General features: G+C 28.2%; 1 protein-coding gene across 1 annotated transcript; it reads left to right on the plus strand.

The window, feature by feature from the left end:
* Nucleotides 1–611: 611 nt before the first annotated feature.
* LOC123291931 (facilitated trehalose transporter Tret1-like) lies at nt 612–25,941 on the plus strand. Its single transcript, XM_044872393.1, has 4 exons — nt 612–628; nt 22,335–22,567; nt 23,573–23,775; nt 24,344–25,941. The coding sequence occupies exons 1-4, from the start codon at nt 624–626 to the stop codon at nt 25,520–25,522; spliced, it is 1,620 nt and encodes a 539-aa protein (XP_044728328.1). The 5' UTR covers nt 612–623; the 3' UTR covers nt 25,523–25,941.
* The last annotated feature ends 509 nt before the right edge of the window (nt 25,942–26,450 follow it).

The raw sequence follows: 26,450 nt of genomic DNA on the forward strand, positions 1-26,450 counted from the left end.
TATTGTACTAATATATGAAAATTGATAATTTTTTAATAATATTTATTCACCATACTAATAGTTAATTATTAAACCTGAATCATGTACCTAACTAGGTATGTGCGATCCGTTGAATAAAGTAGTGGGATAAAATTATTATTGTGACTGTGTATTCTATAAGCGCGCTTAAATATATGGTTGATAGTAAATACCATATTAAAATATAATTTTTATATGTGATTTTAGAAAGTATATAATATTTATATTTTAATATTAGATTTATTTTACAAAACAACCTTGCAAGTGGAATAACTTACTTTTAAATAACTAATTAATAAATAAATACACAAAACAAAGATCTTGTTTTTTTTTTTTTATAAATCTACGTAAATTATTTGAATTTATTACATTTCTTTTTAAAAAAACACTGATCTATTAAAAATGAAATGTTTTTCTGGAAGTGAATTTATAAGAATGGTTTTATAAATAAAATAATAATGACTTGTGTTAATAAATACAAATTGAAAAATGTTTGAAATATAAATAATTCGGTTATTTAAATTTTGGTTTGTTGGTGTTTTGGTGGTGATTCGATTTTTACATAATTTTCTTTTTTTTTTTGGAATAAATACAAATTTTTCATAATGAAGTAAGTTAATTTTTTGTTATTTTTTAAATGTAGCTTTAGTGGAGTTGTTTGGAATTAATTAGTGATATCGCAAGAAATGCTTAGGAAAAGTTTGACGAATAAATTGAATATTTCGAGGAATTCGAATTTCGAATTTCGAAAAATTGTAAAATAGACAATCCAAATTTATTCTCTGAAAATATTTTTTCTAAATTTTAGGGCTAGGTTATAAATGTTTTCATTTATCCTGCAATTTTGATTAACCCCGTTTTACCCGATATTTATATTATAAAAAAATTACCCCAAGTTTCGGATTAGAAACTTGATAAAAGATATTAAATAACTTTGAGACTGATTGAAAATATCAAGGTAGTCCGGCTGTTTGAGCAAGTACATGTATGTTGTTTTTTTTTTGGATGATAGTTCAAAGTCTCTTGATCACAATAAAACAGTTTTGGGGCCTCTTGCTGGGCAAAATTTTGAATTATGTCAATTTAAAATTGTGATTTTTAACCTACGTTAGTACTTTATGGAAGGACTCACAATAATGTTAATTGTACAAAAATTAATCGGTGATTGAGCTTCTAAAAAGTTTTCACGAAGAAAATTTATCACAGAAACTTTACCAAACGGCGCTATCCAAAAGAAAACATAAAAAATAACTTTGGTAGAGCAGTGAATAAAAATGATCATTAATGTATAATAATTTTGGATACTGTAGTAAAAATTTGACCCAAAGCAGTTTAAGAATCCGATTAGTAGGAAGTAGGTTTTAGAAAATAGGGGTGCGAAAACTGAAGAGGTGACGACAAACTTAGCCTCTTCGAAAACTGAAGTTTGCCGTATCGATTTATGTATGTTATTTTGCATGGCAAGTCGAATAAAACCAATAAGGAACCAATAATCAACCTTTCGTGATATAAATGTATTTTTACCTCGAAAATGTAAGAAAAACTTACTTATAAAGAAACAAGAGATTTATATTTAGTTTGTACTAAATTGTTATGGGTGTGGAAATTGGGGTTTGGAAGTGTACACTGAGAATTTTGAGTAAAGTATAATTTTTTCGAAAATTAAGGACGTTTATGTAGTAGTTTATGTACTTATTCGAAGAGTAAAACTTCTTTTGTAGGTGTATAAAAGTGGTTATAAAAGAGGAGACTTTTCGAAGAAAAAAGGGTTAGAATTGGGTTGCGACTTGCGATTTTTTTAATATTGAAGTATCAGGTATTTAATAGTTTTGGGTTTAGAGATTTTTCCAATTTTGTATGAAAAAAAAGCAATGTTAACCCATTCTACTTTCTTAAAATTTAAGAATTATCAAAGAATATAGATTTCGAAAGAGTAAAATAAATTTGTATGTTTAATGTTTTCGCCAAGTTGACCGTTTCCCAATTTTATTAAGTTTAATGTTTTACAAAACGCAAAAGCAATTGTATTCAAGGCTGAAAATCTTAGTGTAAAAATGAATTTTTGAGCCTACCAAAACTCTTAAATATAATCTTCGAACTTCATAAATTCCCTTAAATTTGTCCAAACAAGGATGCATCACTCATTTAATACTTGTAAAAGGATGCTTTACTGAAATTGATCTTGATATTTTCTGTAAATAAGATACATTATTGTAATTGGATATGTGTCAGAGACAATCGACATAAAGTCGTGGTTTTATGGACTTGATTTATTGTTGTAAATTGCATAATTATCGTAATATATCATTATTACAACTTTAAAGATAGGTAGTACATTTTATTGTAAAACTAATTATGGAAATTTTAGTTTTAATTATATTTATTTCCAATGTTGAGACTTTGCGTTAGAATTATGTTAGTTATTAATCGAAATATATTTTTACTGCGAATTATAGCAAGCCCTCGTCGTAAAACAATAAAATATCCCCCCCCCTACTGATAAGCAGGAAAAAACTCATTATTTTCATTTTTTTTATGACAAATATATACGTTTTTATGAAAAATGTCCTGATAAGCGCTCCCGTCTAGGTATATATAGATCCCTACGATAATAAGGAAAAAGTTAATAATAATTAAACAGTTGCGAAAAGATATATTTTTATATACACGTGTAACAAAAAAATTTTTCTTCGACTAAAGCGATCTAATCGAAAGCATCTCCAACTCATTTGAAACTTTCTGCTATGTGGTTTTCGAATAAGATGTTGAGATGTTTACGCAATCCCGTGGGAGCTTTTTTGACAATGTTACGCACTGCTAAAACAAATTGGACATCAAATTTTATTTACATTTTAATATAGACTTATTGTTTTCTGCAAATTACCCGTAGTTTATACGGATTCTGGCTGACTTAGAAAGATTAATTTCTTTGAATCTTTGTAGAATGGACTTTTACGCATTCTCGTTCGAAGACACAACAAAGGTTTATGTAGATAAGATTCTCAGTTTTTTTTATAGTTCGTTTCAAAATTCATACAGCTTGTACTCGTCTGAGTCCCTTAAATGTTGCCTTTGAATCGGGAACAAATACCGCCTTATTAACGAAGTTGGGCAAGGCGATGCGAAGACAGGCACGGCACCACAATTCATCACTCGATTTTGTGCTAATTAACGCGAGAGTGTAAAGGAGGCTTAGAATAAACAAACACAAATTTTCAAGTAAATTACCTCGAAAAGAGCTCATGCTTTGTCGGTAGGTATATAATTGAAAATACATGTATATCAAAATTTATTTATTTTTAAGTGATATAAAAAATGTTTTTTAAACTGGTTGTTGGCTAACAAAAATAAAATAAAAAAAGTTAAAACAATTAAAACAGTTGACTGAGTTTATTGTTGAAATACCATGTATAGACAGTGTTAATTAGGCAATCTTTGGTTTTTTACATCTTGTTAGTAAAAAAAGATAGCCACTCTTACACACAAATTAATAACAGAATCTTTCTTTTCACTTCTTCAGTGATATTATTTGCAATAAACAAACACATATACATATATACAGTAAATGTATACTTAAACATACATACTATAGAATATCTAATTTGCGCCCTCACGGTCAAACAGTGATGTTTACGAAAAAATGTTTCAAATAAAAGTTGTTTATTTTTGTAAATGGAACATTTTTCACGAGTAAACTTTTGTTCTGTCTCGAACGGTTTACAAGATGGGTCCTACGGATCCACGACCCAATTGACCTATGTTGCTCATTTACGAATTCAACCTCACTTTTTAGATCTTCAGTACGCTTTAAAAATATCAGCTTGATATTTCTTTTCGTTTTTGAGTTATCGTGTTTACATACGGACAGACAGACAACCGGAAATGGACTAATTAGGTGATTTTATAAACAGCTTTACCAAAATTTTGTACACAGTATCAATATTTTTAAGCGTTACAAACTTAGGACTAAAAACAATATACCTTGGTATATTTCATATATACATGGTATAATGAATCTGTAATAATTTTTTGGAATTAAACACGAAGGAGATTACCTTGATGATAAAAAAACACATTTATTGGTGGAATAAATCTTTAATCTTTCAGATAAAAGAAATTATAACTTGTGAGGGAAAACGAGTTGCAGCCTCGAATGCACGTGATATAAAAAGAATGTAGATTTCTTCTTGGAATCACTTTAGATATGAAATCATCATTAGTTCCGTACAGATAGCACGCTACTGATAAAATTTTTATTAGATTGTATGTATGCAAATTTTGAATAGAATAGTATACAGTTTGAGACTTTATTCTTATGGTATAAGGGGCCAGCAAAATTTAGACGATTTTTGACCCCCTCCCCACTACGTAAGCATACATAAGATTTCTTGAGCCCCCCTGCTTCTTCTTACGTAAGTTATAATCTCGTTTTTCGAATAATAAAATGTTGTTACAATCAGTTACACTAAAACTCACAGTTTGACATAAATTAATGATTTTTATTCTTTTTAGTTCGCAATGTACATACATTATTTCTAATATTAAATTTCAACTCATAAAATCTTACCTAAGACTGGATTTAACCCAGGCAGGGAGCATACTAGGTGGAGGGGGCAGCTAAATCGTCCTCAGCGCTATTATCTTATAAATTTTGCAATAAATCATATGTTTTATTTAAAATATGAATTTTTAATACAATTTTTTACATGTAAATGGTGTAGTAAATGTCAAAGTAAAATTATTAAAAAATAGCAATTAAATAAACATGTTGCATAAAAAATTGTGAAAATAAGAAACGAAATTGCATAAAGAAATTGCAATATTTTTTAAATATAAATTAACATAATTACAATATTTAAATTTGTTTGAAAATAGTATTCATAGCCGTTACCATTTTAGCTCCATTAAAATAAAACCCATGAGCGGAGCGAATATCAATGCAAAATTTATTCCATTTAAATGGTGGAAGCGAAATTAAATTACACAGGATATTAATTCCAAGTGTGCACTATGTATTTATTTGCGCTCCCACCATATTTACTAATTCTAATGAAAGATCCAGGCCAAAAAAAAAAATTCGTTTAATTTACTAAAGCTGATCATTTGAGGTTTGGTTATAGTAGTTGTGTACACACACTTACTGCGGTCAGTCAAGCGAACGATTGAATATGGGTTAGATATATGCCATCAAAACGATTAAGTTTTACGTGATACTAAAATGAATTTTCTTAAAATAAAAATTGTTATAACGATTGTATGTTGCATATAAATAACAGCTATGATTGTCAGTCAGCTAGATGTTAGAACAGAGCTGGTCAGTCGGATCTTATTCATGAACAATAAATACATCAGATTCATTTAAGATTTCCGTGGTATTTAAATAAATGTATGAAAGCTGAAAATTGTTATATAGATTGTACATTGCATATAGATAACAGTTATGACAGTCAGTTTGTTAAACGTTAGAACAGGGCTGGTTAGTCAGCCTTTATTTTGGAGCAATAAATAGATGAGATTCATTTTTGATTTCCGTGGTGTTTAAATGAATTTATTAAAGCTGAAAATTGCACAGCAATATGCAAGTAATTTAAAGATTTTCGGCTTTAATAAATTCATTTAAATACCACGGAAATCATAAATGAATCTTATTTATTTATTATTTATAAATAAGGGCTGACTGACTAACCCTGTTCTAACACCTAACAGTGTGACAAGCATAACTGTTATTTATATGCAATATACAATCTGTATAACAATTTTCAGCTTTAGTAAACTCATTTTAGTACCACGTAAAAGTTAACCGTTTCGATAGCATATATCTGACACTTGTTCTATCGTTCACTTGTCTGACCGCAGTATGTGTGTGTACACAACTACTATAACCAATCCTCAAATTATCAGCTTTAGTTAATTCAATGAATTTTTTTTTGGCCTGGTTCTTAAGCCATATTTAAGACATATAAAAATTTAAGTTAGTCTCTTAAAAAGTGAAAGTATGATCATACTTGATAGGCGATCGAAGCCCGAATACTTAGAGGAAGTACTTATTTAGAAGAAATGCCTACACTATTTAGTATCCTGTCCATGAACTATGACCTATCATATCTGTATGGTAATTATAAAAGATTTATAATGTTTTTGACTCTGACATTCAATTTATTTACCATTGATTTTATTAACGTTTTATATTTATATATTTACCTACATGTGAACATTTTTTATCTGCATTAATAAGTAATTACATTTAAAAATTATTTTCACAATTTTTAATGCAATAAATTTAATTAATTTCTTTCTAATTTTTCAATAATTTTAATTTGACATTTCCTATACCTATACCATTTTCATGAAAATAGTAACATTTTAAGGATGTACGAGCACCAGGACAGTTTTGGTGGGGGGGGGGGGGGTTATCCGATTATTTAAATAAATAAATGACTTCAAAAGTAGGCATATTTAACATTGGTCTTATGGAAAAACGGTAGATGGATGATATGTTTTCATAGATTTCTCCAAAACCCGTCGCGTCAGTGAAAATTTAAAAAAAATTAAAATTAAAATTAAAACCTTTTTTTTTTGTAAAAAAAAAAAAAAAAAAAAAAAACAAGTTGTGCCCGAATAATTAAGGATGTATATGAGCACGGTAGTGGGGACACAAATTAAAAACAGAATATATTTTCAATTTTAATTTCGATGTTATAACTTGACAATATAAGACGAAAGGTAAGAATAAAATTTTTCGATATCTGGAGTAATTTTCAAAATATCGAAAATTGAAAATTTTGTTTAATTATTTAGGTTTCGATATTTCGAAAACCAAGGCAGATGGCGAAAAATTTTATTCTTCATTTTCGTCTACATTCAAGAACAAACTTCATCATCAAAGTTGAAAATAAGGTACAAATAATTTCAGCCACAAGTCTAAACTTGCCTTGGCGATTGTATTACCTTAAATAAAACACATGATTTACTAACCCCCAAACTAAAAAAAGGGGTGTTATATGTTTGACCGCTATGTGTGTGTGTCTGTCTGTGGCATCGTAGCGCCTAAACGAATGAACGGATTTTTATTTTTTTGGTTTCGTTGGAAAAGTAATTTAACGGGGAGTATTCTTAGCTATGTTTCAATGTAGGGTTCCGTACCCGAAAAAAAATTGGTGACGATATACAAAACGCTTTAAAGAAAAACGTAATTAATAGAGAGTGTTCTTATATATTTTAGTTTAGGGTTTCGTTCCCAGAAAATTTGCCAAGGGTTTTTAAAGTTTTGTAAATTTCACTTGTTGCAAATTTTGTAAGATGACATCGCTGCGATCGATGTAATTGTCCTTTCCATCTGCTATCCTCTTTGTCAATAAGTAGAATTAATTCATTACATTTAAATATTTATATTAGTAGTAAAGCAATGTGTATTTCAAATATATTAAAGACCATATGATTTCTCGAAGAGCAAAAAGATATAGGAAAGATTCAAAAAGTATGTTAAGGTGAGAGGGAAGGAAAAAAGAACGTTTCTAATTTTCATATGAGAAAATAATTATAACCGCAAAACTTATTTTTCCTTTTCTTAGGTAAAGCTTAGGTAAAAAGATTTCGTAAACCGTATGTGTTAGAGAATTTCTGAAGCCAAATTCGAGTTTAGCACCCCAAAAACTATAAGAAATGTTCTATCGCATCAATGTGACAAAAAAAAAATCAAATTTTTTTGATCAGTGTAATAATTATTTTGTAATTTATTAATATTTCGTTTCATGAAAAAATTTTTAAAAGGTCAAGAAGAAAATAAAAAATCTACACAAGTTTAATTGGTGTGAATAGGTCATAAATACATATTTTTTATTCAAAAATATTTTTTATAAAATTATGAAATTTATTATCTAATTATATCTTCATTTAAACAATTACGGAGATTATAGGCGGTATAGTATGTATCTTATATATTATTTTACTCAAGCAAGTTTTTTTCTGTTCTACTCTTACCTTCCTTTGTAGTCCTTTATCAAGACAAATAATTTGACCGAAAAAATATCATAAATTGAAATAATAAGTTTATTAGGCGAACATGTTAGATTTCACAGATGCTCTCCTAATAATCTAAACATATAATACTCAAAACATTATTAGGCAAACATGTTAGTTTTTTACAGATGCTCTACTCTAGACACATTACTATTATTTTTAATACATGTTCTCCTAATATTAATTTAAGGGCTTTTGACTTTTTCGCCACTTTTTCACGAAATTTGTTGTTTGTTGTTTTTAGCCACAGGTTACGGTAACTACGGGTCGAGCTAGTTTACAATATTATTCTCGAAATTGTCTCATCCGGTTTTACAGAAACAATCAACTAAGCATTCGAGAAGTCTTAGTAATTTACTTATTTCCTATTTTGTCGGAACGTAGGTAGACTATTGATTGTAAATGTTGCATTTTTTCGAGTAACTAAAACTAGTAACTAGTTTCGAGTAAAGTAAAAATAAAAATTTTGTGTGAAAAAAGTATATTGTATATCTATATATACAGGCTGGGTCATTTTAATCTTTACACTAAATATATCGTTTTGTAGTAAACCAATCAAAAAATAACTAAAAACAAGTGAAAAAAAACAATTCACTGAGTTAATTGTTGAAATATCATGCATAGTCAGTGTTGATTTCTTTATCACATTCCACATATAAACATGTGACACATACATAACTGATAATCAAGTATAGTACATATTATAAAATTTCCACCTAATTGGCGCCCTCACGGGTAAACAGTGATGTTTACGAAAAAATGTTTCAATCAAAAACAAAAGTTTAAATGTAAAATGTTCCTTATAAAAAATAAACAACTTTTGATTGAAACATTTTTTCGTAAATATCACTGTTTACCCGCGAGAGCGCAAACTATGCGTAAATTTTATAGTATGTATTAATATGGGTATATCAGTTTTATGTTTGTGACATATATGTATATGTAATGTGACAGAGTAATCAACACAGTCTATACATAGTATTTCAACAATTAACTCAGTAAATTGTTTATTTTCACTTGTTATACCATGTATATATGAAATATACATAGTATATTAAGTTTAGTCCCAAGTTTGTAACGCTTAAAAATAATGATGCTAGGAAAAAAATTTTGTCGTAGGTGTTCACTAAATCACCTAATTAGTCCATTTCCGGTTGTCCGTCCGTCCGTCCGTCTGTCTGTGGACACGATAACTCAAAAACGAAAAAAGATATCGAGCTGAAATTTTTACAGCGTACTCAGGACGTAAAAAGTGAGGTCAAGTTCGTAAATGAGCATCATAGGTCAATTGAGTCTTGGGTCCGTAAGACCCATCTTGTAAACCGTTAGAGATAGAACAAAAGTTTATTCCTTATCAAAAATTAAAAAACTTTTGTTTGAAACATTTTTTCGTAAACATCACTGTTTACCCGTGAGGGCGCCAATTAGGTGGAAATTTTATAATATGTTCTATACTTGATTATCAGTTATGTATGTGTCACATGTTTGTATGTGTAATGTGATAAAGTAATCAACACAGTCTATACATAGTATTTCAACAATTAACTCAGTGAATTGTTTATTTTCACTTGTTATTTATAAATTTTAAACTTTTAATAAATAATTTATAATAAGCATTGCAATTAACATTGGAACATTGATGATAACATTTTTTGTTAAAATACCTAAACACATATAGTTTTTCATAATTATAATTAAACAATGCAATAAGTAATAATTAGATTATTAATTATGTGCAATTATTATTTGCAATATTTAATAATTGTCTAGTTAACAAGTTCAAATAATGATAGTAAATTACGCGTGATAGCTCGTTGAATTCGGAATGATATTTAGAACAATGTGCCAGAATTATAAAAAAAAATACTATTAAAGAACTTTAAAAAAAATATTCTTAAAGAAGAGGAAATTTTCAATAAAAAATCCCCGAAAGTCTGTCCCCATTATTTTTAATTTTAAAATAGCTCTGAAAATAAGTCTTTTACGTCATTTTTAGATTATTGTTATATGGTCAAGATCGAGTATCTCAAACTAAATAATTTTTTAAGGTATTAAATATCGATTTAAAAATTTGAAAAAATTATGGTGTATTCTGAACACTTTAAAGAATTAATTACCGTTGGAAATTTATCTTTTTTAAGTTAATTTTTCAACAAGTTAGACAATTGTTTATTCAGAAAATTTTCAGGAATTTTCGTTTAAAAATAATGTTTAAATTATTGGTGTAAAATTTTTTGGCTTGGTCGAGTCTTTCTTATACATACTTAAATAAATCACGTCAAAAGAGGTAAAAAAATTTTAATAATTTGTTTATATATAATTTTTTTAAAATGATTTTCATTTTTTAAACTTAACAAGTGAAAACAAACAATTGACTGAGTTAATTGTTGAAATACCATGTATAGACAGTGTTGATGAAGCAATCGTTTGTTTTTTGACGTCATGTCACGTAAATAAAAAAAGATATCCACTTTTAAATAGCTACACACACTGATATTCCCATATTAATGCATACCATAAAATTTGCACCTAATAAGCGCCCTCGTGGGTAAACAGTGAAGTTTACAAAAAAAATTTTCAAACAAAAGTTGTTTATTTTTTTATAAAGAACATTTTTTACATTTAAACTTTTGTTCTATCTCTAACGGTTTACAAGATGGGTCCTACGGACCCAAGACCCATATTGCTCATTTACGAACTTGACCTCAGTTTTTAGGTCCTGAGTACGCTATAAAAATTTCATCTTGATATCTTTTTTCGTTTTTGAGTTATCGTGTCCACAGACGGACGGACGGACGGACGGTCGGACGGACGGACGGACGGACAACCGGAAATGGACTAATTAGGTGATTCTATGAACACCTATACCAAAATTTTTTTCGTAGCATGAATATTTTTAGGCGTTACAAACTTTGGACTAAACTTAATATACTATGTATATTTCATATATACATGGTATAAAAACAAAGAATTAAAATTTTTTGAACTCTTTTGACGTGATCTTGTTAATATGATTCTGAAATAGATATAGAGGGTTTTGAATGAGATTCTTAATGGGTTAAATCATACAGCAAGAATGTTGACGGGCACTCAGCTTTTAACAACTTTAAAGATTATTTTTGTTATGAAGACTACAAAAAATTATCAACGAATAATAATAATAAAGTTATTTATATTACAATAATTAACTCAGTCAATTGTTTGATTGTATTTTTATTCCAAATAAAAAATATTTTATATGAAAAATATAAAAATATATAACTCAAATTACATGATTTATTTATGCTGATTACAAGGAAATTTTTGAACAGATACGCATAGTAAGCGTTAAATAAAAATTGTTTTTAATTAAATACCTATTAATTTGGTCATTACATATGAATTACATACAAACTACTTAACTTATAGGTATATTGAAATTATTAGTCAAAGAGCTACTTGCCAAAGCTGAATTGGACAATATTTTAATAAACTTTTCTAAAAATTTATGAAAACAACCGTCTCAAATGACTTACGTTTTTTGCAGTTAGTTCTCTTTGATGAACTCTCACAAACGGATGAACCGTTCTAATTGCGGCTTTTCTTACCCGACTGTCAAGGAGTGGTTATGTTTTTCGCTCGTATCTTGTATGTATGTATGTAAATTTGTTTGTAAATTTCTTTATTATCTCCTATTTTCCAAACGGGTCAATGGATTTCAACATTGGAACCCAAGTGTTTTTAGATAGGTGTTTGGAAAACAAAACAAAATGGCAAATTTTTGGAGCGAAATAATAATACTTTAATTTTAAAAAATCGAGTAGGATGTCAAAATAAAGGAAATTAAAAGGGGATCACAAAAATATGTATAAGTTATATGTTTTAATTAAATTAGTTATTATAATATGGTTTAAATTTTTTAATGTAGTTATAATAAGAGGGTTTTTTTAGTGTCGGGACACTAAAAAGTTTAAAATAAAATTAATAATAAAAAAAATAAAAAACCCGAATGCCTTAATAAAATCTGAAACGAAAGAAACAAGTCCAATTGTTTACATAGCGAATTTTAAAGTCGCTATGTATACTACTAAACTTGTTTCTTCCTTTTCAGATTTTAATTAAATCAGCCGGATTTTTATTTTTTTAATTATTATTATTATTATTTTTTTTTTAATAGGAAATACGATAAAACTTATAGCATAGGTATCAGGTAAAATTTCAAGCATTTTGCCAGGCAATTCAAGAAATTTTCGTTGTTCATTTCAGTTTAAAAGTTACAAACCTCATTTCAGTAAAAAAATTTCTAATAGGTAGAAGCATCTAATGAGGGGGAAATATGACCTGAGTAATGTAACTCTGTTGTTTACGTTTTTCTTGTTTTTTTTTTTTTTTTTTTTTTTTTTTAATTTGTCTGTGTAGCTATTTATATTCTCAATTTGATGAGCAAGGCGAGTTTTGTTCTAGCATTATAAAATGGAAATCACTCAGGTTCCACTCAGCTCTTGGACTAACACATTTTAAGTTTGTATAGAAAACTGATGTATTATTTTATTTAAGTACTACAGTATTTTACGAAATTTGTCGTCAAAAGTCATTGACCCTGGAATTTTTATAAAATATTTGAAAATAATTTTTTTTGTTTTTGTGTCTAAGTTGTTACTGTTGAACCTTTATTTGGATAAGAATCTTACATGTAAATCATGATCTGTAATTTATTAAGAGAATCTTATGGAATCGAAACACCGCACAGTTTAATTAAATAAACCTTGTATCATATTATGCTGGGTATGAGAGCTAACAACGTCGCGAAGAAGTTGATTTTAAGATGGTTGGATTTTAGTTATTTCTTTTCAAATAAAGTAGGGATGAAGTACGTATGGTACTTGACATCGGCTGCGTTTACTAATGTACACATTACCGAAAAAAGCTGAGAAAATTGTTGATTTTAATATCAATTTTCATGTACTTTAAAAAATACCAGAGTCCGATCTAGACATTCCGGGTAAAAATACAGTTCGTCCAACTTTACACAAGCACTATATAAGTCATGAGCATGTTATTTCAAAGATGGGATGTTATCACATCCAGAAGAAAAACCATTTCAAATCGTTTAATCATTTTTAATAGTTTTAAATTTTCTGCTACGATTCAAAACTATTTTAAATGATATAGAATGTTTATCAATCGTTCTATAATGATATAGAACGTTTCATGAAATTTGTAGCCCTGGGCAGACAAAGTGGTGTTGTATAATGTATGAGTGGTTTATTTGCTTTCTCATATCAAGTGCAAAAACAATAGTCTGTCTCTAAGCTGAGTTTCTTAAATTTTGTAAATATCATTTAGGGGCCCCTTATCATATTTGCAATAAAAAATCAGACGTATTTCAAAATGCAATAGTAAAAATTTACTATATATATAATATGTCTAGACGAATAAGTATCATTGACTTGAAAAAGAAATATTCTTGCAATTGCAATGAAAGTAAATACGAATTGAAATCTTTCTTATTAACACTTAATTCAATTATTAATTAGCACAATTTTAATATTTATATTACAAATTTTTATGAATTACATAATAAAAGAACAAATATTTTTGGAAATTTAGATAAATTAGAAATTAAAAACAATTCGATCGTAAACGGATATTTCAAATTTTGTTTAAACTGTGGAATAGTGGATCATTCTGGTGGAAAACCTTAAAAATTTACGGTGTTATTGAGAAAAGTTTAAAAACTAACAAATTTATGACTTTATTCCGGCCGCCCTTTTTAATGGTTTTCAAAAATTTTGAAAAAGTTTTTTCTAGAAAACTTATTTTTTTATTTTTCATAAGGCCGCTATTTGAAGCTACCTATAAATTTCATTTCTCTATCTTTTATAGTTTTGGGAAAAAAGCACACAAAAATTTTGCCAAAATTTGCTTACGGGAAAACAATTATATTTACGAAAAAATGTTTCAAATAAAAGTTGTATATTTTTTTATAAGCAACATTTTTTGCATATAAACTTTTGTTCTAAATCTAACGGTTTAAAAGGTGGGCTCTACGGACCCAATATTCAATTGATATATTTTGCTCATGTATAAACTCTAATTCTCTTTTTACGTCAGCTAAGCAGGCTATAAAAATTTCAGCTTGATATCTCTTTTTTGTTTTTGAGTTATCGTGTCGGCGGACAGAGGATCTAACGGAAAGAAACCATAATAACATGATTTAATAAACATCCATAACAAAATTTGGTTCATGTTGATCGTGTCATATATACCCAATATTTAATCTTTACAAACTTGGGACTAAAATTATTATACCTTGATATATATTTCATATATACAGGATATAAAAATAAGAATTTCTCTTTTGATTATTCAATGAAATAAAACTTTCCAATATGATACAAATATCAATCGATAAAAAAATTATATTGTTAATTAGAGTTAATGACCCGTTATAAACAGATTATACATGGTAATTAGTATATAAGCCATAACCAGTCATACGACCTTGCAACGAACCTTGGCATGTGGTGGCTTTTGTAGATATATACGTACGTATATGCAATAAACTGCATAAATTCAGTATCTCGAAATAAGTTCATTATTCTAAAGCAGAGACGTTCCTTGGGAAGGGCCAAAAAAGATTTATAAACACTTATATTTTTTAATTTCCCATATACAGTGCTCAATTTATATATTTGGGATGTTCAAATTTGCGTTGAGCTGTTTAAAGGCTAATTTTCTTACGAATATTTTGGAAAACTAATATTCATTAATTAAAAGCATCACAAATATTTTCTTCTAAAAAAAATTATAGCAACCGGCACTCGTTTTTTCATAAAATACATTTAAAAGTGATGAAATGAATGGCATTTGTGTATTATTTGTTCTACAAGTGATTTTCTCTAAATCTTTAGGCATCAATATTTAAAGAAACTGCGGTATATATTGAAAAATAGTCTAGAGCCTTACAAAGGACTTAATATACATACATTGACTGAAAATGAAAATCGACGAACTATGTTAAATGGGGTATCGTTGAATAGGTATTCGAAAATCCTAATTAAAAAGTCTATTTAAAAAATCAAAAAACCCGACTACGATAAAAACAAACTGGAAAAAAAGTCCAGTATTTTATAAAGCGACTTTACCAGTATCGGGACCTATTAATATCTAGCCTAACTCAAATCTTCCCAAGTCTGAACTGTTAAAGTTGCTATATAAACTATTGGATTTGTTTTTTTTCTTTTTAGTTTTTATTTAACTCAGTCGGGTGTATAATTTTTTTTTTTCAACAAATCTACACTCAAGGCAAATAATAGACTATAATATTTGAAAGATATAATCATTTTACTTTTATTAAAATAATAAATTATATTATTACCAATCTTAAATTAAATTTCTCAATCAAAATGGATGAATACAAAAAATATCTCAATTTAATATTGCATAATTTTTTATGAACAAAGTTGGGTGTACTGTATTTAAAGCATAGGTACCGGAACTTGAAAATTCTGTCGTAGGACCTTAAAGCGTAAGGCAGTTCCTCAAAAAGCGAATGTACGATCATACTTGAGACTTTTGCTTAGAATTTTGTTTATAAATTCTATTACAACTTAAACGAAAAATTAAACGAAAATTGAGAGAAAATGATCTCTACATAAACTGATAAACACATGACCAATCGCATACGTCGCGTAGTTCGGTAAAAATAGACTCAAGCGAACAAGTTGGATAATTATTTAAGTATTTGACATCATCTTGAAATTTATAATTATGTGAATGTTTATGAACAGTGACAGTATAATTACTTAATTATTTAATATCATACCTAAATCAAATTTTTTGTCCTCAATTAGCCACTGGTATCAGCATGATGTGTAGTGTAAGTTAATTAAATTATATCTGGGTGAATTTGAATAATTTTTCTACACTGTAATGACATTTTTTAAATAATTATGGGCTATTTACAAAATACCGGATGTGTATGAATCAGTTGATAAGTAAATATACCTATAGAATAGGTAATTACATTAAAAAAATATTTTTTCAATTATATAATAGTCGCTGAAATGAAGCAATGAAGTTTGAAAAATTTAAACAATAAGTCGGATTTGTCTGAGTCGAAAATTACTCGGTAACATGGTAATTTTACGCCTGGATTTTGATCCATATCAATATCAAGACATTTATATAGAATTTTGGTAGAAGTTACCAGGACTTAACATATACGTCATACAAGTTGACTAATTACTAATTTTTTTAAGTGAACTTTAACATTGATCGTTTTATTGAATTAAAAATTTATTGTTTTATTGAATTAAAAATTTATTGTTGATTAACAAATAGAAACATTTGCGCCACTAACTCATGCATTACTAATGATATTTGACACCTAAGAAACACATACCATGAGATTTTAGCAAAATGCGAGCAGTTTCTTTCATTTTCCTTTATTAGCTGATTTTTGTAACATATTTTTACGTGCTATTAGTACAGTAATCGTTTCAAAAACGGAATTAATGGATTTTCAAGAGCTAAAAAAATCGTATGGTTAAATTACATAATAAAGATTAAGAGTGCAAAGTTTTAACAAAAATATTAATGACTATTTAAAAATAAATCATTATGAAAGAACTTAATTTTTTATTTCATTCAGATTTTCATTTATTAATCATGAAAATATAATAATTACGTAAATATTAAGTGTTCTATAAGTATACTTAACTATCTTTAATAATAATATTAATAACTTGGTACCTATTGTTATTAAAAATTCATTATCTTACAATGTCTCCTGGAGTGATTTTTATACCCTGTATACATGAAATATTTATCAAGGTATACTAATTTTAGCCTTCAATTTGTAACGTTTAGAAATATTGATGATAAAAACAAAATCAATCTGAAATTTTTATAGCGTGCTCAGGACGTAAAAATTGAGTTTGAGTTCGTAAATGAGCAACATAGGTCAATAGGATTTTGTCCTAAATTTGAAAAATTGGTGTAAATGTTACATCTGATTTACACCAAGAAATATTTTTTTTAAAAACAGTATTTATTATGTATTTTCTATATGCAAAAACCTATTCTTTACTTCGAAAACAATGTAGAGTGTCATGGCGCCTTGAATGACATCACGACTTTACATACAAGCATTTTTGTGTTTGCAAGTAGCAGTTGTAAACAAATAACTTGCTTTTTTCTATTAAAATGTAATTTTGTTTACATAGCGTTCGTCATGGCGTGACGTAATACTTTTAATACTTTCTGATTGGTGTTTGCTGTCAAGTGATTGAATGAATAATTTTACAAAAAATATTTTATAAAAATAATAATAATCCTTATTTTTTATGAAAGATAATTTTAAGAAAAATATTCTTTTATACTTTTATCCAACCGATATACTCATAGTGGACAAAAGCCTAGTGAGTCGTGGATGTGGAGGACCCAACCTATAATCCGTAATGGATAGATCAAAAGTTAAATGTAAAAAATGTTCCCTATAAAAAAATTAGCAACTTTTGTTTCAAACTTTTTTTCGTAAGCATCTTTGTTTACCAGTGTGGACGTAAATTAGGTTAGAACATAAGGTTCCATTTTCTCCGAAATTATACAAGATAGAAGGTTGAAAATTTGTAGGTAGTTTCAAATAATTAGTCTATTGATTATAATTTCATACCAGACCTGTCAAATAATATAAAGGGGCAAAAATAAAAATTTTTCAAAATTTCACTATGGCGAGCTGAATGTTATTATTATATTTGAAATAAAAGTAATTTATAAAACAATACAAGGTCGGTTATATTTTCTATACAGGATATTTCAATACTTAACCCGGTCAATTGTTTATTTTCACTTGTTTTTCTTAATACTTAAAAACAATTTAAAATTACTAAATTTGAGGCCATCAATGATACTATGAAAAGCTACTAATAAGATATTATATAGGGTAAAGTGTTGTATCTTGGATCGATCAACATTAGTTTCTTGAAAGATGTGGACCGTGAGTCCAAAATGAAGCGTTACCATGATTCTTTTTGTATGTTTCTTTATATAGGATTATAAATACAAAAAATTTCTATTTTAAGAAGTATCATTTATGGAAATCGAGTTTTTTTGTCCACTTTTTATGTTAAAAGGTACATCAAATGAAATAAACGTCAGGCAATAGACAATCCAGATGTCGAATTGGCCATATAACCCATAAAAATGTAAAACTAGACTTAGTACCATAACAAAATTTGAAAGTGAAATTAAAATTGATTAAAAATCGAAGAAGTTATAAGCAATTAAAGATTGCACTCAAAAGTTGCCCATTTTCTTTTAGCAAAACAAAGTTTTATATGTAATCTCTATGACGATACCCATGTATGACGTCACTAGTGAGTATCTTCCTCTTTGTTTAATTAAGTATTTTAAACGTTCATATCTTGCATATTAGTAAAGATTTTTAAAAACCAACTTCGATTTTCTGCACGTCCAGTCCACCTGAAATGCTAAAAAAAAATTTCATCCGATCCACTATTTGCAACTGTCGAAAAGATTGCAAATGTTTTTGTTTTTTACAATTGTAAGTACTCCATTTTTTAACGATTGGAAATTTTATGCCTTTTTTATCACGTTTCAAATTTCTTTTTTAATAAAGTTACCTTTATCAATCCTCTAAATGGCAGACAAAAGGAATCATAATAAATTTCGATTTTTGCCCCAATTTCCTAGATCAGTTTTTTGTATTTTTAAAATACGTATTTTCGACTACCAAGTAGTCATCATCAGTAAGAATTAGCTAGTGAATGTTACTCTTTGCTAATTTGGTGGCGGACTGCACCGCAGCTAATTCTTACTGATGATGACTACTTGGTAGTCAAAAATACGTATTTTAAAAATAAAAAAAACTGATCTAGGAAATTGGGGCAAAAATCGAAATTTATTTCGACATATCCTAGAGTTCTCATTTATTATCTTCGATAATATTTATATTAAAAGGAATCATGAAAATTTCGTTTTATTATCGGCTCACGGTCTAACTCTTGCTATCAAACACGTAAAAAACACACATTTATACAATAAAAAAAATGTTTCCTCTAGTTATTGACAACAAATAACTAAAAAAATAGTAATTAATAAGATATTAAAAAAACAATATAATATTCCATTGTGGATTAATAAAAGATAATATACGATTATTATTAACTAAAATTGTTAAGTAATACGTTTTTTTTAAATTTATTTTCTTATGTTTTCGTAAAATTTTATTATTTTTTCAAGGAAAATATCTTTATTAATTATGAATCAATAAATCATAAGTATTAAATCAAATGATTTATAATATATTTTTAATTTCCATAAAATATCAATTACTTATGTAATTATTTGGAAAAAATTATTTGTAATATTATTGAGTTCAGAGCATAAGATACTTACTTACAACCGATAAATTTCTGTTTCTGTACGAATTTTAGCCGTAATACTGAAAATAAGACGTGAGTAAGTAAAATTTACAAAATTTAAAAAATCCCCGACGAATTTTTCGGGTACGGAACCCTAAACTCGCATTTGAAAAATAGCTACAATCTCCATTAAATTACCTACCAAAAAAAATCAAAACAAGTGAAAACAAACAATTGACTTAGTTAATTGTTGAAATACCATGTATAGACAGTTTTGATGACGCAATCGTTTTTTGACGTCACGTAAATAAAGAAAGATTTCCACTCTTAAATAGCCACACACACATAACTGATATTCTCATATTAATAAATACTATAAAATTTTCACCTAATTAGCGCCCTCGTGGGTCAACAGTGATGTTTACAAGAAAATGTTTCAAACAAAAGTTGTTTTTAAACATTTGCTCTATCTCTAACGGTTTACAAGATGGGTCCTACGGACCCAAGACCCAATTGACCTATGTTGCTCATTTACGAACTCGACCTCACTTTTTACGTCTTAAGCACACTATAAAAATTTCAGCTTGATATCTCTTGACAGACAAACGGAAATGGACTAATTAGGTGATTCTATGAACACCTATACCAAAATTTTTAAGCGTTACAAACTTGGGACTAAACTGAATATACAATGTATATTTCATATACATGGTATAAAAATCAAAATCGGTTCATCCGTTTAGGAGCTACGATCCGTTTAGGAGCTACGATAGACAGACACATAGACTGACAGACACAAACACATAGCGGTCACACTTATAAAACCCTTTTTTTTACTTTGTGGATTAAAAACTGTTTTTAAATAAAATTTCACGTGTTTGCCTACAGTATAAATCGAAAATTCAAGAGTCCGAGATCCTACCTTGTTGAGAGAAGATAGAATTAAACTTCCTTATAAAAATGCAAACAAATTTTGATAAATTTTTTGAAATCGAATGTTGAAAAAAGTATTTAAAATTTCCATTTCTTGTGTTTGTATTATTTTTACAGCAGTTAGGAGAAAAATCGTTGAATTTTTCTCTTTTCGTCACTATATTGTAAGAATGTGGAATACCGTACATGTAATGCGGAAAGTTTTTATTTAGATTGTATTATGCAATTAAGCAATAACATTAAATTATAATGCATTGTATCTGGTTTTTTTTTTTTTAATAAGCTTGTATTTAACAAAATTATATTATTAATTATTAAATCAATTGTATACTTTAACTCATTAAATCTTTACATTAAATTATTATAATTTATTTAAATCATAAATCGAATTATTCATGAAGTAGGTATCTGATAATTGATAATTATTTTAAAAAATGTACCCGGAATTATTAAATTCAATGCCGGATTTACCCTAAAGTGAGGCAATTACTTATAGTCTAAAAAATTGGTTCGCCAACAACCATAATTCAGAGTGAGACAGTTAAAAAAAAACCCGGCTACTACAAAATCACGCTCTAAAAATTATGAAAACATGAAAATATTTTCATCTGAAATTGTTATGATAAGTAAAATCGCCATTACAGTCGGGGGACCTCTGAGATTAAATAGATTTCATATTAATTTTGATGAAAATATTTTCTTTCATACTTGTTAGAGCGTGCTTTTGTAGTCGCCGGCGTTTCGGCGTTTAAGTTCTTTTTACTAAAATTATTTTGGGTTGACTTTATGTCTTATAGAGTGCACCATATTCAATTTAATGTAACATCACCTAGCCTATAACCAGCGAACGATCAAAACGCTTTCAACGATATCTCATTTGTAAAATTATGATAAGTAGTTTAGAAATTATGAGCGAACAGAGGAACATAAAAAATAGATCGAAAAAAATGTATATGTAATAGTGTCGCATTTTTTAATGCAAGGGCTAAAAAGTTCAGAACCCAACCAACTCCTCTATTGTCGACAAACTTAACCCAAACAACTCGTAATTAAAAAACAATACTCCGGGTCTATAAAATTTTCGATCTATTTTTTTTCGGGTCAATTTTTTCAATCATAAGACCCTCGCCTTCGTTGGGGTAAACAAAATCGGCATAGTGATTAAATTCAACTCTGATTAAATTGTCTTAACTCAAACGAACGATATTAATTTTTTTATTGGTTTTTATTAAAAAAAACAATTAGGTACTATTTAATCGTTGAAATTAGAGGAGTATTCAAAGTCAAATAACCTTGAATAGCCAAACTTCGTGCAGAAAAATAAATTATTTTATGAATTAAGGTAGTCCGGATGTTCTGTTTTGTAGATGATAGTTCAAAGTCCTTTGATCACACTAAATACAGTTTTTGGGCCTCTTGCGGGTCAAAATTTTGAAATATTTCATTTTAAAATTGTGATTTTTAACATAGTACCTTATGGAAAAACTCGCAATAATGTTAATTGTACAAAAATTAATCGGTGATTGAGCTTCTAAAAAGTTTTCACCAAGAAAAAAATTTATTACAGATTCTGTTTAAGCAGAAAAAACTTTATCTTACGGAGCTTTCCAAAAAGAAAACATAAAAAAATTTTTGTTTTTGACGCTTTTACGATATTTTTAGAGCATTTTATTACATTTACGTCATACAGATTGCCTAGTTGACTAGCCTAGTTGACACGTTCAATATTTCTTATTTCCTTTCAATTGTTAAGCTAAAATATTATGCATACTACTTCATTTTACTGCAAGCTTTCTGATTCTTAAATAGTGTATTTTTTTCCCAATTTTTGCTTATAAGACTCTAAAATGAAAATTCATAATTAAAGAAACTCCGTATTGAATCCAACATTCGCATATTTGTCTCATTCCAGATTGCATTACAAATAAGTTTTGAGTGTTTGGCAATTTGAAATAATCATTTATGTATTATATATTTTGTTTTTTTTTTTTGCAGGAAAGCACAACTTGGATCACCAAATGACAACAATACATCAAACAATAAAAAGATAACAACATTTCGTAAAGTGTTTCCACAATTATTTGCAGTATCTGCAAAAAATTTATTAATGTTAACATATGGATTAACAATTGGTATACCAACAATTGCAATACCAGCATTAAGTGGTGATACAAGTAAACGAAGTAGTGATGAATTAATATTAAGTAAAGAACAGATATCATGGATAAGTAAGTTCGAAAATTTCTATTCACTCTTTATACTTCTAACTTTTACTTGCGGCTACACTTGCATGCAGAGTTATACAAGGTGTTAAAAATAATTCATTGCAGAGCTATTTCCTCCTGAATAAACTGAGAAAAGAAAGAAGAAAATTTTCTCTACCAAATTTGAATCTGAGGCCTAATGTACGAGATAACTAACCCACTCTTATATTAAATCAATTAATAAGAAATACATCCATCAAAATAAAATTAATAAAATAAAACATTACTTAAACAGAGGATGTGTTTTATCATAGTGTAAAGGAGTCACCTAATTGCGGTAGCCAAATAGAGTTTTTTTTTCGTAGTAATTTTGCATTTAGGTCACTCCTTCACACTATGATAAAACACATTTTCTATTTAAGTAGTGTTTTATTGGATGAATTGTATTATGATAATTTTTTTTTTATTAATTTATTAAAATAAGAGTTGGTTAATTATCTCGTAAATAAGGCCTCAGATCCAAATTTGGTAAAGAAAATTTTCTTCTTTTTTTCTCAGCTTATTCAGGAAGCGAAAGTTCTGCAGTCAATTATAGAACACTCTGAATATTGCAAATTTCGTTGTAAATGATTTTTACCAAGAGTAAGGGATTACACCTAAATATCCGATACTTTTTTTCATAAAATAAAAATTCGCAGCGCAGGAGCTGCGTTAGCTAAACGAATTATTTCAGAGATTGAAAAAAAAAATAACACCATTTTTCTTAAAATAGAATATTCAATTTTTAATTGCTTTAAATTGATAAAAAAAAATACCAAAATATTATTTATTTTGAAACAATTAAAATTTTTGTACTTTTTCCAATCCCATTACCTTCCCTCCCCCCAAAATTAGACAGTAAAATGCCACAGTAGATTAGACTATAGATATCACAGATGTATTTATTCTGATATATGATCATCCGATATTTGGGTGTGATCAATCCCCTATTAATGATTTCCAATTTTTAAAATTTTTATTTTTTTCTAGGTTCTATAAATTATATAATGGTTCCTATTGGATGTGCTTTAAGTGGTGTTTGTACACAGCCATTAGGTAGAAAAAAATCAATGTTACTTATAAATATACCATTTATAGTTGCGTGGTTAGTATTACATTATGGACGTCAAGTTGAATTTTTATATTTAGGATTTGCTTTAACTGGTTTTACGGGTGGATTTCTTGAAGCACCGGTAAGCATTTTCTTAACAACTTTTATTTGATATACAGGGTGTTTTATAATTGACTGCAAACCTCTTCGCTTCCTAAATAAACTGAAAAAAAGAAGAAAATGCTCCATCAAATTTGGTTCCGAGGCCTAATTTACGAGATAATTAACCAAATCAATTACTAAAAAATACAATCACCAAAATAAAAATCACCCAATAAAACACTAAATCAGAGGATGTTTTTTATCATAGTATGAGGAGTGACCTAAATGCCAAATTACTACTATATTATTATAAAAACAAACCCATAGAAATCAAGTTTTTATTACACTCCCTATCTTTTCAAATTAAGTTTTGTATGCACCCTATCGTACGTATATCACATGACTTAGCATGTATTTATCAAAACGGACAGTGGACTCATAGACCAATCACACATATATTAGGCGTTTAAAAGTTGTAACTTGATATAATGTATAAGATTTTGCCAGTAATTTTCAATTTAGATCAGTCCTTCACACTATAATAAAACACATTCTCTTTTTAATTTTTTGTTTTCACTTCTTTTAATTATGATTTCGTTTATTTGCAGGTACTAACATACGTTGCGGAAATAACTCAACCACATTTACGTGGAATGTTAGCGGCAACGAGCTCAATGAGTGTGATATTTGGAATTTTTATCCAATTTTTATTAGGTACATTTCTAAATTGGCGAACAATATGTTTGATAAACATATCATCACCAATAATTGCAATTATATCATTAACATTTATACCAGAGAGTCCACATTGGCTAATATTAAAACATCGTTATGACGATGCAAAAGCTTCCTTATGTTGGCTTCGTGGCTGGTGTGAAGTAGATCAAATCATGGATGAATACAATGAAATCTACATGACTGTACATAAAGTTGAACCGAACGATAAAACGCCACAAAACGATGCCACACAAAAAACCGTATCTAGATTTAATTTGTCCGATTATGGAAAGCGGACATTCTTATTGCCATACTTTTTAGTAAGTTTCTCATTTTGTTTGGGTCATTTCTCTGGAATGACAACTTTACAAACATACGCCGTGAAAATATTCGATACACTAAAAGCTCCTATCGATAAATATTATGCGACTTTAATATTAGGTATTGTAGAATTAGTTGGCTCTTTATTATGCGTAATTTTAGTACATTACACGGGTAAACGATTGATAACATTTGTTTCAACAATTGGATGTTCGTGTTGTTTTTTAATTGTTGGAACATACGCGTACTTTTTGAAAATCGATACTGAATTAAGTGAAACAATCACACAATATAATTGGATCCCAACAACACTACTAATAACATCCGCTTTCCTATCACATATCGGTATTCGATTATTACCATGGATATTAATTGGGGAAGTTTTTACGAATGAAACACGATCAAATGCAGCGGGTTTAGCTGGTGGTGCTGGATATATTTTTGGATTTTTATCAAATAAAACTTTTTTCTCAATGATTAATTTACTAACATGGCCTGGTGTATTTTGGTTTTATGGTTTATTTGGTTTGATTGGTACAATTTTACTGTATTTTATTTTACCAGAAACAGAGGGGAAACCATTGGGTGAAATTGAATTACATTTTGCTGGTGTAAAAAAATTACGTAATAGTGTGAGACGTAAGAGAAAAAATGAAACGAGTATAACTAATTTACAGGGTACAAAAGGTATTACTGGTATACCGGATAAAGTGATTTTAGAATCAGAGACTGTTGATTCGAAATTATAATAATTTTTGTTTTTGTATAAATAGTATCAGAATTATTTTTCTAAAATAGAGAAGTTGCATTAATTTTTTTTTATGTGTAACCGCTTCCGCTTGGAAACAGACATGTGTATACGGAAATAGAAACGGACATGTGTAAACGAAACGGATACGTCCAAGCGCGAAGAGCTTGCTATTTAAATTATATTTAAGTACAACATCTTGTTGTTTTTATGGTACAACAGCCTGTGTGTGACGACTGATTTTGAAATGATCAGGACGTACTGCCGACCAGGATAGTGTATTCGTGTGTGTGTATGTACTGCCAAAGCAAATTTATGAAATAGGGACTACTATTGAGTATATACAGAATGTTCGATTTACATCTAGGCATATAAATATCACTAGTATGACAGAGTACATGCGTTAAGTATTGCATCTAAGTAAGAGGTATTATAGGTGTTTTGTGAAATTGCAAAAGTGACTTGTATCGTGGCTTATCCGTTGTAGTTCATCTATTCAACTAAGAAACTCCCACTCCCCAAGCGTCTTACAACTATCTCAACGCATATCGAAGTTTCAACACATGTATATAATACCTCTCACTTAGATGCATTGCTTATGGCATGTATTTTGTCATACTCGTGATATTTATATGCCTAACAACATGTCACTATTGAGAATATCAAAATATTATTTATTTTTTTCTCAGAAACTATATCTCACATTTCTGAAAACATTATTTCAGAAACTTTATCTCACATTTTTGAAAATTACGTTATAATATAGTGAAAGAGAACATTTATCATTCTGCATGTTTTTTATCATTTCATCGTGTGGTGGCGTTACGAAAACGGTATGTCGACACTGGCGTTTGAAATTTTAGCCTAGAAAAACCATTTTCAATTGTAAAATTACATAAAAATCAATTTAAACAAATATCGAAAAAAAT

This window comes from Chrysoperla carnea, chromosome 2 (genome assembly GCF_905475395.1).
Source record: "Chrysoperla carnea chromosome 2, inChrCarn1.1, whole genome shotgun sequence".
In the NCBI taxonomy this organism is placed as follows: domain Eukaryota; kingdom Metazoa; phylum Arthropoda; class Insecta; order Neuroptera; family Chrysopidae; genus Chrysoperla; species Chrysoperla carnea.

Bases quoted from the DNA above. Each gene is read 5' to 3' on its own strand.
- LOC123291931 (XM_044872393.1), top strand. The intron at 22,568-23,572 runs GTAAGTTCGAAA...ATTTTTTTCTAG, and splicing joins AGAACAGATATCATGGATAA to GTTCTATAAATTATATAATG. The intron at 23,776-24,343 runs GTAAGCATTTTC...GTTTATTTGCAG, and splicing joins GTGGATTTCTTGAAGCACCG to GTACTAACATACGTTGCGGA.